General features: G+C 33.1%; 2 protein-coding genes across 3 annotated transcripts in view; both read left to right on the top strand.

Annotated features, from left to right (window-relative positions):
- Window positions 1-5,924: 5,924 nt before the first annotated feature.
- Window positions 5,925-16,060, top strand: part of LOC124411582 (RB1-inducible coiled-coil protein 1) — a 35,807-nt gene continuing 25,671 nt past the window's right edge. Inside the window, exon 1 of one of the 2 annotated variants that reach the window (XM_046890790.1) lies at window positions 5,925-5,941. The gene's annotated coding sequence lies outside the window, so the exon portion shown is untranslated. Of the gene's footprint in view, window positions 5,942-13,650; window positions 13,661-16,060 lie in introns of those variants that run through there. The other variant, XM_046890791.1, reaches the window with a different exon arrangement.
- On the top strand, window positions 9,558-13,592 carry LOC124411586. Its single transcript, XM_046890797.1, has 3 exons — window positions 9,558-10,168; window positions 12,153-12,362; window positions 12,896-13,592. Exons 1-3 carry the CDS (start codon window positions 10,064-10,066, stop codon window positions 12,980-12,982), a joined length of 402 nt encoding a protein of 133 aa, XP_046746753.1. The 5' UTR covers window positions 9,558-10,063; the 3' UTR covers window positions 12,983-13,592.

The following is a 16,060-nucleotide window of genomic DNA, read 5'->3' as shown; positions in this document are numbered from 1 at the left end:
GTCGAGTCAGTTCGAGGGTGCGCTACTACGCAATCGTGGACTTGGCCAGGACATCCTGCCAAGTCCAGGACAACCGAAACGTACCGAGAGCCTCTACGTCAGTCCGGCTCGCGGGGGTTCGATTTCTTCAATCGGCGGGGGCGGCGCTGGGGGCGGCGGCGGCGGTGGAGGTGGAGGTGGAGCACCGAAGGTGAGTCTTTTGCGCACTTGCATCGATACTACTACCCTCTTTTGTCTTAGTTGTTATTATTACATGTTATTTTACAAGACGTTTTTCATTCCCGTTTATTGTCTGCTTTGTTTTCGCTACTTTCACAGCCTTTACTTCTTGCACAAAACTAACAAAATTTATTATAATTCCTATATCGTGCAGGTCTATTTATACGACACCTATTTTCCTCGTTCTGGGTTTTATTTTTTTTTTTTTCAATATTTTACCACCCTTATCTTCCTTTGTTTTATTGTTGGATTGTGCGATCGCCTTTTTTAGTTTGACTTCACCAATCTTAAAATCTGTTTTTGAATTTATAGGGCCGTAATGCAAAATTCTGAAGAAGTTTTTTTAATGTTTCATGCATTTTTTTGACATTTTAGGATAAAAAACATAAAGACTTTTCTTTTGGAGAAAATTAGAATCCTTATCTTTTCTATTTTCAACTTTTTGAATTTAACTTACCGTTTTCCAATTACAGTTTATTTAGTGTCACAAATATTCTTTTTTCTTCCGAAACTCCATGAAAAATCGATGTACTGAGAAAATTGCCATTATCTTTTGCATTTACTATTAAATTTCAATAAACAAAAAGATAATATGTTATGAGTACATCGATTTTTCAGGATATTTCATAGGAAAAAAGAAGATTCGCTGCACTGAAGAAGCTGTAATTAAAAAACGGTTAATTGAATTCAAAGAAGTTTAAAATAGCACAGATAAGGAATCCAATTATCTACAAAAAATCTTTGTGGGTTTTTTATCCTAAAGTCAGCCGTTTTCGATGTATGACATGAAATGCCGTCTTTTTCATGATGGATTTTTAAGTTAAGCTCCTTACCTGTCAATAAATCGCATACAGCATTAAAAAAACTTGTTCAGAAATTTGCATTATAAATTGTGGGATATCGTCTGGGGTAGAAAGAAACATCCAGAAAAGAAACAATTTAGATTCTAATTCAGGTCCGGAAGAGAGATAAAAGTAATCGAAAAATTAGCGAAAATACACTGTAATAGAGAAAAGAAACGCAAACAAGGTTGAACGTTTTTCGTGGTTTTTATTCTGTTTTTAATTTTCTTATAAATATCATTTCCCTCACATGTCAGATACCCTTACTTTATTCTATCATATTTCGTACCAGATGTACGTATACACGTGGGTAAATGAAACATAATTCAGTAATGTATAGCAATTGTGTAGTATGTTATTATGCCTACATATACGTATATTACACCTCACGTATCAATATACATATTTTATATCGACCTAGCGTACTCTCTTCTAGACGCATAAAACCAACTAACTAATTCTTTTATTACACACATCATTAGTAGTCTGATATAACCCGTAGTAACCACACCCGTGGAAATTTGCACCACCTAACGTGATTGGCACGTACAGCTTGATAGAAGTGTGGTAACTACGGGTTAATAAGCACTTCGGTCCGTGGTGTGAGTACATGGTATGCCTAGACCTCCTACGAGCTGCCCCTTTATTTGAGGTTAAAGCCTTTAAGTGAGATGTGTACCAACTGTCTAAAGAAATCCCTATATTGCTGGGGAATTTTTTTTCTGACGGACGCTACCCTGCTCGGTAATGCCATCATGTATAGTCGTGGTGTGAGTTATTTAAAGTCTCGATAATTTTTTCCCCATGCAGATTCAACGTCACAACAATTAATAGCCAGCGATCTAGGGTATTTTGACGCCGTTGGTACACATCTTATTTAACCCCTTGAGTGTCAGTGACACATGTCGGCAGAAAAAAGTTGCGCCACTTTTGTTTCATGAAACATATGTGGGCATTTGAATGTGGAATCGAATTTCCAAAATTCAAGATGACGGCTCCAATATGGCGGAGGCAAATTCGAGAACTAATTTTATTCCGGCGAATGTAAATACCTTGAAGTTTTTGAGGTCACTGAATCTGAATCTGAAATCGGATTTGTAAAATTTGAAATGGCGGATCCAATATGGCGGACGAGAAGTTCAAATTTGATCAAATCTGGTCAAAAAATTTTACCCAGGGGTTTTCGAAAACGCTGATTACGAGTCTAAGATCAGATTTAAAAAATTTAAGATGACGAATCTATTTGGCGCACAAAATCTCAAATCTGATCAAATCCAGTTAAAAACGTCTTGATCCGCCATATTGGATCCGGCATCTTGAATTTTCGAAATCTGAGAGCAGATTCATAATTAACAACCCCAAAAACCCGTGGGTAGCATTTTGTGTACAGTTTTGATCAAATTTGAACTTTTCATTCGCCATATGGAATTTTACAAATCCGATTTCAGATTCAGATTCAAACTATTTTTCGAATTTGCGTCCGTCATACTTGGTCCACAATTTTGAATTTTTTAAAATTGAGTTCAAATTTGAATTCAGCAACCCCAAAAACCGTTACACTGAAACCGTAGGGTAAATTCATGAAAATTTTTTTCCAACACAAAAGTGGCACGAAAATCTCACTTTTGCCTAACACTCAAGGGGTCAAATCCAGTCCAGCGCGAGAGAGAAACTTTTTTAGAGAATGTATACTCACACCACGCTTCGGTTTCACTGCAATGTCTTCGTTAGACGATTTTTCTTTCCTTTCATCCTCATTCCTCGAAATTCTAATTAACCTAATTTACCAATTTATTACGCACACGAACCCTCCGAGAAGCGGAATACATAGAATATAGTATATTATACAGTGTAGTGACCCGTAATTAGATTATATTGTATACATATATTATTATAGCATATCTACCGTTGTTATCACTCACGCTTCTAATTATACGTAGTGTATCTACACATTCGACAATGAGTATTTAAATTAGCTTCATCGATTCTTGAAGTCGCTCTGACGTATAATTACACCGTAAAACCAAAAATAGCTGCTAAACAAAGATAATAACAAATCATTCGATAAAAATTCCAATCAAATAACGCTGGTGACAAGAGTGAAAAGTGAAAATACACGTACAGTAATAATATCGTGCAAATATATGAACGGATTGGCGAATTCTATTGGTCAACTATTTAAATTGAAGAAACAAATGAGAAAAATAACAAGCAGTAAAAACACAAATCCGTTAAGAAAATTGATGTCAAAGGAAAAAAACAGAGGGACGAAAAGGTCCAGTTCCCATTCGCTTACATCTCATACATATATTTTTGTTCCTTTTTTTTTTGCTCTTTCAACACAGGTATAATATATAATTTATTTAATAAAACGTACGATGATACGTGAATATGAATATATTCAAAAACTCATGGCGTTTTTTTTTTTCGTTCTTTGGTTTTCTGTGATTGTATTCTGTGCATGCGATCCCAGGAATCGAAAAGGAAGGTCCCCGCCCCCGCCGCCGCCGCCGCCGCAACCAGTTCCGCGGGGCGCGCAACCCTATGAGAGTATAAGTATTTATAAATACCACTATAATATATACGTACACACACATACACGCATACATACATACATGCTGCATATAATAATCCATATTATAGATATATGAAAATCGAAAAGCCTACCACTGATAATAATATAAAAAGAAAGAAAGAAAGAAAGAAAGAAAGAAAGAAAAAAATTTGACACACGGGGGATTAAATATTGATAAATAAATAATCTTAATGAACCGTTAATGAGGGTGACTTATGTTAGGCATATATAGGTATTTATAATACGTATTTTGTGTACGAAATAGCGAAAGCATTTGATGAACGTTTGTGTTACTACCTATTAGTATAGTTTATTATTATTACTATTAATATTATTATTAGTGCCGTTGTTTATTATTTATATATTCATTATTATTATGACTATTATAATTATGGATGTATATGATGATTACACGCATGTGACATAGATTTAATAGTAAGTAATAACAACGATATTATAAAGTGTGAGTGTCGCGTGGTCTAAAGTATGGGCAATATGGCGGCGCAACTGGGTTATCAGCTGATCGTGTTTGAGGTTAATTAGACGAATATCGAGTCGCGGAAAATCTCGTGCAGACTGCGAGAGTTTTATTGTGTCGGGTTCGGGTAATATAAAGTAGCGTATGCGACAAAGCACAAAGTTTATTATTAAATGTGGCCCAGTTTTGAATCCCAGCGTATTCCGGTACTTTTGATTCGAATTACTGCATATACATATATTTAATGTACAGAACTTGCGACCACGAAACGTTCCATTTTCTCACAATATCATTTACGGTATTATAAGAAAATTACACGCTACACACTAAAAAATTTCGTTATAATTTCAATTTTTTCGTCGTTCATTTTCTTTATTCTTCTCATTTCTTGTTACATTCCGTGTTGATTTTTCTTATCAAGCTGCTTTAATTTTATAGATACATATTCAAAATTCTTACAATATTTTTCAATTTCTTATTGTCATTATTGGGTATTGTAATTCCGTGCAATATTGCAGTTTATTTTTTACTTTATTCTACATGTATTTTCTACTTCATCTCCGGTCCCATCGCTGTTTGATATTTATTTTTTTATTTACTCAGAATTCTCATTTCCAAGCTATTTCCGGTTTTTGAAATTCATTTTTTTATTTTTTTATTCTTTCACATTATTTATCGTCGTTTTTATTTCGTTTATCAACGAAAATGAATGTAAGACGTTTCCGTTGCTGTTATTCTCGTTGTTGTTGTTGTTGTTGTTGTTGTTGTTGTTGTTGTTGTTCTCGTTGGTGTTATTGTTGTTGTTACTACTGTTGTTATTGATGTTGACTTTAATTAAATTGCTGCCTATTTATTTATATATCAAATGTATGAAGTTAGATGTTTAACATATTGAAAATTTCTTTACTATGATACAGGGCTCTTTAATTTTTCATTCACTCTACGAGTACATTACGATCTTTACTTTCTACTTATATTGATAATTTTAAATTGAACTTCAAACAAGATAAATGCAACGCCGCTGAAAACACATTTTCACTGACCAAGTTCTTTGGCAATGTTGTGTTTATTTAGTTTAATCAACGTTTGAAAGTTTGACGAAATATCACAACACGGTTTTTCTTCTATGATAATAGTTCCCGTAACCAAATTCGCCCAAATCATAATAAAGAATGAGATTAATAATACTCATTTATTTTAGTAGCGAATATACTAGATTTGTACTACGTACATACATACCTGTACACGTTATATGTACATTGTTCGATATAGAATTTATCTAGTTATATTGGAATTCCGTAGTTAAAATCACGCGGACAGAGGTGAAAACTGCAGTTCATTCTATCGAAATAAGTATGTCACTTAACCTTTTGTCACAAAAAAATGTCTCTCGACTATGTATCCCTAAGTATTCATGAATTAATTTATCAGCCTCGTTTGTTTTCAAATATTCATTTTCATTTTCCAATCTCTTGCTTTAATATTTAACATTCGATGAGGAATCAAGAGAGAAAGAGCTTTCGGGGGAGAAAAAAAAACGAATGAAAACAACTATTCCGTCAAAAATTATTTTCAACTGTCAGTATTGGAATATTGACCAACGATTTTTCGGAGTTAGTATAAATCGCGTCATTAGTTTTTTTTAAATGTATTTATACACTTGTAGAACAGTATATGATATGTTTTATATACGTGTATATTTATAGACCTACTTCCGATCGTTGAATTACTGGAAACGTTCGTCAGTTGCCAATTTCAAAAGCTAAAACATTTTTTATTCTCGGAAAACATGTCATATACACGCATGTTTTATATATATATATAAAAAAAGATAGAGATATACAAGAGCGAGATGTAAATTCGGTCGAATAAAAATTTACAGAAATATTTCAGTGAGAAAAAGCTGAAGAAGTTCGAAGAAATATACATTCATACATTTTGCCGTATTTATTATCATTCCAAGCACGTATTATGCATATAATAACACAACCGGATACTCAAACCTTCTTCATTTCTGCTTTCGTTATACGGTTTTTCATTTATTTGATTTTTTTTCTCTTCACAATTTTACCTCAATCTTGAAAGCAATTTAATATTCTATTTTTTCTCTTATACTCGTTAATCGAATTATTCATATACTCTCGTGATTGAGTACACATTTATAGGTATATATATATTTATTGTAAACATGTTAAACAGTATAGTTGGACATAGTTATTAGCTGACTATATCTTATATATTTGATCGATCATATAACGGACGAATGTACAATAAGTAGAGGTATAAAAAAAAAATAGAAGAAAAAACTATAAAACTGGGAAATTGAGAATACCGTTAAGAAGAGAGAAATAAATGAAACATTATTATCTATAATAAATTGACCGTCTTTAAAAATTAAAGAGATATCTCCATAATATTAAATTTCAATAATAATAATGATAATCAACAATTGATAACGTGTTGAAATTGATAGTTCCTCATATTGTATATCTACTATGGCACAAACAAAGTATATAACCTAAACATTATATATTATATGAAACATAAAAACACCTATTGCTGAAATAACTCAAAAATACAATAACTCTGCAGTCTACGAGAGAAACAAAAAAAACAACTTAAGATAATAATAACGATGGAAATAATGGTGATGAAGTCATCAGTCAATAGTCTAAAAATGAATAAAGAAAAAAATGAATAAATGCAGATGAACTTCGTCCAAGATAGAATGAAAAATAATAAACGTAATAAGAAGCCCTCCATTTATTTTCGACAATGTTAAAAGCAGAGCCAAAATTTTTATTTAAAAATAATATAAACATATATTATATACGTTGAGAATATTTTATTCAGCGAGCAGTAAATAAACAATATATGTAATATATTTGATAAATATTACAATAACTTTATCGAAGATTTCTTGGAATTGTTGAAACTATTGTAATTTAAATAATGTTACATACATAATATTTTTCTCAAATAATTATCCTATAATAAATATAATGTAAAATATGTATATTCTTTATGAAATTCAGGCAAAACCTGAGTGTGAAAGAAATCGAAAACAGAAACGAAAAAACTATCGGGTAGAAGAGCATATTCCTACGATATAATATCGCGAAAATAAATTTCCTTACGTATAATTGCGAATCTTCAGCACTCACACAAATACACCTAAAATTGTATGATAATATTGACAATTACACTTATGGATACAGAAGGAAAAAAACAAAATCGTATAAAAGGAAAAACTATTAGAAAAAAACAACGCGATCTGTTCACGTTAATCTTACATCGTGTTATACATATATATTACGTATTTCGATATGTAAAAAAAAAAAAAAAAAAGAAAAAAAAACAACTACATACAAATGCATATAATATACAGTGTAGTTAACAGAAATAAAAAGCAAAGTAAAAAAGAACAGATTTATTGTTTCTTTTATCTGGTGACAACTATTGATGCGATAATTATTGCTGTTGTTGTTGTTGTTGTTACTATTATCATTTGTTAAATGACGAGGAAAGCTTGCGCGGTGTGTTGCGGCGGGGACCTTTTCAATATTTTATACATACATCATGTTTTTTCTCTCCTATATAAGGTTCACGCACATTATTAAAATCCTTCATGCACATACACCAGGGTAGTCCTTATATATGGGTTGGAAGAATTTTGAAAAGCCTGAAAATTTCAAAATCTTATCATAATTTTATCGCATATTTCTGTCCATATACTATAGGCTTAATAGCATCACTTTTATTTAGCTTACATAGTTATAAAATTTTGAAACTTTCAAGATTTGTTCCTATCGTCATAAGCAAGAATTCTAGTTCCAAATCGACCCCGCAATTTATACCAACGGCAAAGAAAACCAAATAACTGGATATAAAAACTACGTGTATTTCACATTCAAAACTTTCGCAGTTTACCTTAAAAGCCTACACAAATTTCTTTTTAATGATTTGGAACAGACTTGGAGGGCGTCCCAACGAATATTTTTTCCACCCCCAAATAAGGATCACCCTATACTATACACGCATGTAATCTTTCGTTGATAATAACTTTCAGTTTTTATATTGTCACAAGATTTTCACATATCTTTAGCTCTTTCATAAATCATTTTCGTCTTTATCATTACCATCGTTATTATTATCGTGATTATTATGCTCTTCTACGCTCGCTTGAGGTACTTTTTTCTGTTTCTGTTTCTTCTGAATGCCTTTTCTTGTCCATTTTCGTAATAACTTAACTTTGGTCCACAATTTCAAAAAAATAATATTTACATTCGGATATTTTTACACGATATAAATGTAAGCATGCGAATATCACTTGAACCCCTCTCTCCCACCCCAAACCCCAAGTCGCCTTCTCCGTTTTATGTTTTCAGCGTGAATCGCAGAGACTTGTGTGTCATTTTTAATTCTTTTTGCTTTTTCGTTGTTGCTTTTGAACTGAAAAATAATCTGCACGCTTTTACTTAGGTACCAATCGCAAATGTCTAACAACGGAAAGATATCAGTTTTGAAAAAATTTTTGCCCACTTAAATATTCATCGATATTGAAACGGCGTTGAAGCATGAATTTTCATTTTGGAAAATAAAAAATACGAAAAAGAAATTCTAAAACAATATTGTAACTTGACGGGGAAATTTTATTTGCATATTGTGACACGGTTTTCAAATCACTCTTGCCAAGAGATGAGAAAACAAAAAAAGTTGAAAGATATGCGATTGCACAAATAATATTCCTGCCGCTTGTAACATTACGTACGTAACTAGGACGAGACGCGTATGTCATTTATGTTGCTGGGTAACGAAAAAAATGTATCAACAGAAGAAAAAAAAACAAGTGAAAGCAATCTTTACAAGAACTAAACTTTTGAGTAAACACAAGAGAAAAAAAAACTTGAAATTGTACGAAAATAAAAACCAGTGATGCACACGGTGAACAAAAATTTGATTATCAAAATTTCTTATAAATTGGTTATACAAATGTTGGAAAGTTTTTTCCTGATTTGGAATTGGTCCAAAACCATTCGCGTTGTCATCACCTTTGTAAAGAGTAAGACAACAAAAAAAAAACAAGAAAAAAAAAATTAATATACGGTGTGAACTTTGTCTCAAATACAATGCGAATAATATTATAGGTGTTTGTAGAATGAAGAATACGTTTTACATGCGAGAGAATCAAGTACAAGCAAAGAAGACGTAAAGCAAAAAAAGATCGTTGGTCAAATTCTAGATGGTCAGGGTTAATCGCTGGTCGAGTTGGCATAGAAAGTCTCGAGTTAACGAGTATCCGTGCATAAATATAGGCATAGAGTGAAAACGTTGGTGTTACACAGCCGCAGCAGTGACTAATTGCAAAAGGAATCGGTGTGAGGAGCATGGCGGCAGCAGCTATTTCGGCTTAAATAGTGGGGCGAATCTATTTTCGGGTTACCCGGGCCAGGGGCGGGCGGTTGGTAACGCTCGGTCAGCAGTTCTCGGGAGATGTTCACCAGGCAGACTTAATCTTCGATTCTTGATGGGAAAGATTAATCGGGCAACGCGATAACGACGACACATCGCCGTTGGTCACACCATAATTATTATTAATCATTATTACTTACACACACCCTCGACGACCGACGACATGGATCAAAACGCGCAGGCGCACTCTCAGAGTGAAAGTGGATCAAGTCCTCGCGGTGTTCCTAATTCGAATTCAAATTAAAGTTCAAACTTTCCGTTTGTCGGTGAAATCGAACGCATTTAAGTACGCTACGCCAGCAGATTCAAATAAAGTAGCAATCGACCGTATGGGGGAAAGGCAAAACGTTTCCCTCCGTTTTTTAGAGCCTGAATCTCAAATCTAGAGCGAAGTAGACGCCACAAAGAAGGGCGTGAGGGCCGGACGAACGTTCGAAATTTAAATTCACGCGCGAAAATCGCGGTTAACCTTTAAACATGCTGTGGTCGGATCCGGACGAGGAAGAGGAGGCTCTGCTTTGCAGCCCTGCGCTGATGGCACGGAGGGCATCCGAATCGTGGATAGTCGCTCCTCCCGTTGAGGTATGATGATGTGCGTGAAGTATGCCGCAGTTTAGACTGCGGCTAATAGTCTGCAGTACCTTTTTTAACCGACTTTGATTCTTCGGTTAGGTTATTCTTTATCTCTTGGTATTGAAATCCGAATTTTTCAATAATTTTTACAATTCGAACGCTGACGAAAAATGTCGTTTCTGTCAATATTTGTTTTTCTCAATCGACGATTCGTCGTTATGTCAGTCATCTTGCGTGGGACAAAATTAAGAAAAGGAAAAGAAACTAAAAACACGACTCACATACGCGAAAACTCTTTAGAACAATTCAGAGCCACTGAAATTTATTGAAAGACGTCCAAAAGACTCAACCATTGGATACGCTGGAAAGATGTTTAGATTTCGAAGGAGTCTTTAGGATTGTGCTAATTTGAGAATGTTGTAATTTTTTCATATTCTGCGAGTATTTTATCGCTGTTTAAATTCTACCGAAAATATACAGAAAAAACTATATTTTTTTTATACACTCCTACCTTACAACGTTTGGTAATACAGCACAATCTGATAAAATATAATAAAACTATACATAGTTACAGTACATATATAGCATATTACGTCTACGCTTAAATTTGTAAGATATGATACGATATGATGTATACATTATATGTCACTATATTGCATAATGTGCATTCCGATGGTGTTGCATATTGGGCGTTATGCACCGCAAATTCCGATGCTTGTTGACATATTATGTAAATAGGTACTTTATAAAACATATATATGTAGTTTGTGTGTTGTCACAATAATAAGCGCATGGGCATGTTTAGTAAATATATACACACATTATTAGAAAGAAGAAGAAACTGGAAAAAGAAATTTGCGTCGAAGATCCAAAACCTTGCCTTTCAATTTCTATCCATATAATCCGTGCACACTTGTATACAATACAATACGTAAATCGTCGGAACGCGGATAGTTGTTTAACTAAACTCCCACAGCTCCACTTCTTCTTTCTTCAATATATCAAGCTCATTCGTGGCATCCTTCCAACTATAGAACAATATCGTGCATATTTTCTTAACCTCAAAACTTACCCCACCCTTTTCTCACATGAAACTATTTTACATATAATTATCTCTCTATATGTGTACCGCATATATGTATATTATGTCATATTCAGATCATGTTCAAGCACAGCAGGATGTTTAATTTGAAATTCTGAATGAATGAAATTCAGTCCAAACAAATATTCGCAATGTTATCCCATCAAATTCGATTATTTTTTTTCCTGTAACTTCGAAATCGATTATATGGTACTGGAGGGTAATAAGACCTACCTTATTTTGAATCGCTTTATATAATTTTTATTCAAAAATAATTGTCTCATGAAGTTAGCTAGGGTTGCTTCTTTGTCTTCATGTAACATAAACAAAATAATGGTGCTATGTAGCCTAATAAGCCCTGGGTTGTTTATTACGGCCTAAGATTTTTCATCTTTTCGGAAAACCATAAAACGATTATAAATAATTTTCTAAATGCATTCGAATTGTAAACATTCATGAATTTATACTTATATTAGACCTTATCATACTCTATGCCTTATTGCTCTTCGGTACCTTACATAAAATGTATATTTTTTATGGTCCGAATTATTGGTGATTCAATTTAATACAACGAACTGCAGTGAAGTTTTGTTGAAAAAAAAGACCGAACATCTAGGATATAACGCTTTTCAAATGGGATCTATTTAAACGATGTTGCACGAGGCGAGGCGCGCGCCAACTGGCGGTAGCGTCTGGCGTCAGAGTGACAGTTGGAGTTATAAATAACAGCGGAATTTCAAATTCGATCCACTTTGAAGGCTGTTAACGACACGTTGATGAGATTTCGTCTACTTTTATGCAAGATATTCAATTCTTCATCCCTGCTGCGTTTGAGTTATATAACGTGAGCGACCGTTACTCGAATTTGAAAATTTGAAGGAGAAAAACAAAACTTTAAAATCACTTTCATAGGCGATGCCGGTAACCGCAATGCCTCTGCAACGTAAGAAATCACTACCAGACGTTGCCCAGCCAATTCAACTCACCGCAAGCTCGCCTCTGTCACGGGAAGAAGTGAGCGTCCTCAGCAGCGCGCGTCGCGAAGAAATCAGGAGACAGATTGACGAGGGCGAGAGGCTCAGGGCCAACCCCTTACTTTACCTCGTCAGCCCCCAGGTTAAAGTGCGTAAATGATATAAAAAAAAAAATATTTTTCAAATAAACTATCTGTAAATCTACATATAACCTACGATAATTATGATTTATTGCATAATTTGGCCTCGAATTGACTGACGGTCACTCACATTTCGTTTTGTTCGTGTCGAATTTCTATACATTCTGTGTTGTTTTTCATTTCCATTTATTTACCTCTTCATTTTTGTTCATTTTCTACTTCTTCGAAGAAGAGGAAAGGTAAAATCGTCAAGTATTTTCTCGAGAATTGTTGAAATAATTTTATAACCCACACAGTAACTCACACGACATTTCAGAAACAAATAATTTCATATTTGAAAAAAATCAGAACGCTAATCCATATTTTTTTTCAACTCATAATTCGAAATGAAGACTCGAACAATCTTGAACAATATTAATTGCATTGATTTTTATGGTTGATCCTCAATTTTCAATTGTGTTTACCTTTTTATCTCTTCCATTGTTAGCTCGTTATTTATCATTGTTATTGTTGGGATTTAAACCCTGATATTTTTTTTCAGGATTGGTTTTCTCGTCAACAGTTGGTGATGCTGGTACTTTTCATCAACATATCTCTTGCCCTGATGTTCTTCAAATTGTTGACGTAGCAGACGGGTGGTGATTTCTTGACCGGCAAAAACGAAAGAATAACGAAAGAAAAAACTAAGAAAGCACTCGACACCAGCAACGTCATCGTAATCATAATCATCATCGTGATAATTATCATCCACATTCATACGATAATAATAATGTCTATAATGATACAATAATATTAATAGTAATAAAATGCTGCCGTACGAAAAGAATTGTAAAAAAAAAAAAACATCGGCTGTGAGGATTTTCACATCGCAAAAATTATTAAATTATATAATCGTGAAAACAAGACAGAAACGATTGCAGCGAGAATCGAGGAACAGGAATAGGAGTTTATCGACAAAATGCGACGATGCAATTTTGAAATTCCGAATAAAAAAGAAGCCGGGAGCTGCGAATAAGGGTTGGACCGAAATCTAGGGAGCGAAAGCGATACGTGCGAACACAGCTGCAATTGCGCATCCGTGCAAACGATTACAATACCGGTTATGTTATTATACGGTAAACTATGTGTACCTTATAATTTTTTTTTGTTGTATGTGTACTATGGATGTGCACTATCGAGGAAGAGGAAGAAAATTATGCGGACGTAGAATCGCGTTTGATTCTCCTACACAGTGAAATGAAAAGAAGAAACACACGATTCACATAAATAAATATATGTAATATATATATACATATATATATATATATATATATATATATATATATATATATATATATATATATATATATATACATATGTATATACCACATACATGTGTATGTTAAAAATTATTATGTTGAAGAAAAAAAGAAGGATATTAATAAAATATTATTGATAGCAAATTCGATAATGTAATATATGCTATATATTTATATATAAATATATCATGCGTTTTCGGGATGCGCACCAGAAGACCCCTGATTATAGGCAATTCAAGGTATACACACCACTCTGAACAGCTCCGAGTATCGCATTGGCCACGTGCTAACAAATGAACAGCGGAGTTGCTCAAAGTGAACCTCATGGTGCTCATGATGCGCATCGACGCAAATGCACGGTGTATATACCATGTGAACAGACTGTACTATACATATAATACCGTGTACGTAATGTATGCATACTAACTTCAGTATGTGTGTATATACAAAAAAAAAAAAAAAGAAAGAAAGAAAGAAAACTCACGCGGATGAAAAAATGATACGAGATATGGAAACAATGTTTTTGATCATAAATAATTATATATATGTAATGTTATTTAATTTCGTGAAATTGGGGAACAAATAAATATGAGGAAACATCACGCGATATCCACGTACAGAATCGCACATAATATAAAATAATATATAAAATTATATGCATATCCCGTGATGTTTTCTTATATTTATTTTTTTTTGTTTCACTAAATTTTACAATATCATGTCGGCTATGATATAAAATCAAGAACTATGTATAAATAAAAGGAAAATGAAATGAAGCAGAGATAAATATAAAATTTAATATAATTACATCGTCATATGATATAAGAATTATATTAATGAAAACCGATCGACCAATGAAAATTCTAAATAAATTTTTCTTCAAATTGCACCACAAGAGAAATATCCGAAAAAAATTCTGTGTACGCGCGTGTTACATTGACGACGTTTATATATACATATATGCACACATATATTACTGATGTTTATTTATTTTTATTACCACTTTTTTCCGTCTTGTCGTGATATGTTGATGAGTTTTCAAAAAAGAACGTACAGAAAATGAAATTTGAAGTGAAGAACTAGGCGAAAAGAGGATCAACGAGTTAAAAACAAGCCAATCATATGATCTAGCTGCACAGCATTAATTTATTTATTCATTTTTGGTTTTTGTTTTGATGGTATTTCTTTAACTAGGACGAGAGAGAAAGAAAACGAGTAAATAAGCCAAAGAAAAAATGTGAGAATGAGAGATTGAGAGAGATTGCAAGAATAATAACTTATATTCGTTGACTATCCGAGTACTTGTATATTATGTATATGTATTACAATATTTTTACACTATATACATATGTAGAGCTGTATACTTGAATGTCCTATTTTTTAATACTAAAAGACTTAGTATCGAATCGCCCAAGACCCCGACGCCTAGGTTTGGGTTGAAAAGAATATTAAAGAATACAAGAAGACGAAGAAGCAAAAAAAAAAGAGAAATTAAACAAAGTTAGATGTATCAAAACGAGAAGGGGAGAGAAAGAATTAATGTAATAAAAAAGAATTATCTATGTACAGGTACGTAGCTGTAATGATGATGATAATCACAACAACAATAATATCACAAACTTCACTCATGTAATACTTACTAAAACGTATTATATACTGTTCAAAAATGTTTTCTATCAGACCTTTTTACCTTTAACAATTGATTACTAATCTAATAACGTCATTATAGTTCCATTAAAAGTGAATGGTTGTATGCCTATGAATGAAAGTGCGCGTGTAAATTTTGTAACGAGTGTTCTCTGTTCGTACAAGAACTCGTCGAAGGTAAAACCAGAAGTAAAGTAGTCTCGCCATCATATAGTTGTAGTATATAGTATGATTAAGTCTCGACGAGTGGCGAGTGTCGAGAATGATTCTACCACCGAACTAAAACCACTAGCGAGTCGGGACGGCGGCTATCTTGATCTTATTCCAACATTTCAACTCTGAACTGTCAAAAAAATTAAGTTCAAACTATTGTGAAATTCATGTGCAAAGAGAAAATTGTCTGAACTGCAGAACGCAAAATCATTTCGAGGTTTCACTTCAAGACGTAATTCAAGTTTATCTCTCAATATTCGTATCACATTGGGACAGATAACCTTTCTTTTCTGTGTAGAATCGTTTTACAAAACATTGTTCGCCTCCATAGTAATGTTGTAAGAAATTAACTATAGGTTTGTACCGTAAAATATACCTCTACAAATGCTGCATGATTGTGATTTAACAGTGATTATTATTGTTGTTATTCTTACAAAAAAAATTTTTATATATATGAAGCTTAACAATTACCTGAAAGAAACAATATATATATATATATACATCTATATCATTTAATCCGAAGAACCGCATATCATCGCTAAATATAA

This window comes from Diprion similis, chromosome 10 (assembly GCF_021155765.1).
Source record: "Diprion similis isolate iyDipSimi1 chromosome 10, iyDipSimi1.1, whole genome shotgun sequence".
Classification (NCBI taxonomy): Eukaryota; Metazoa; Arthropoda; class Insecta; order Hymenoptera; family Diprionidae; genus Diprion; species Diprion similis.
Note: the sequence above shows the minus strand (reverse complement) of the source record. Positions and strands in the feature narration are given on the sequence as shown.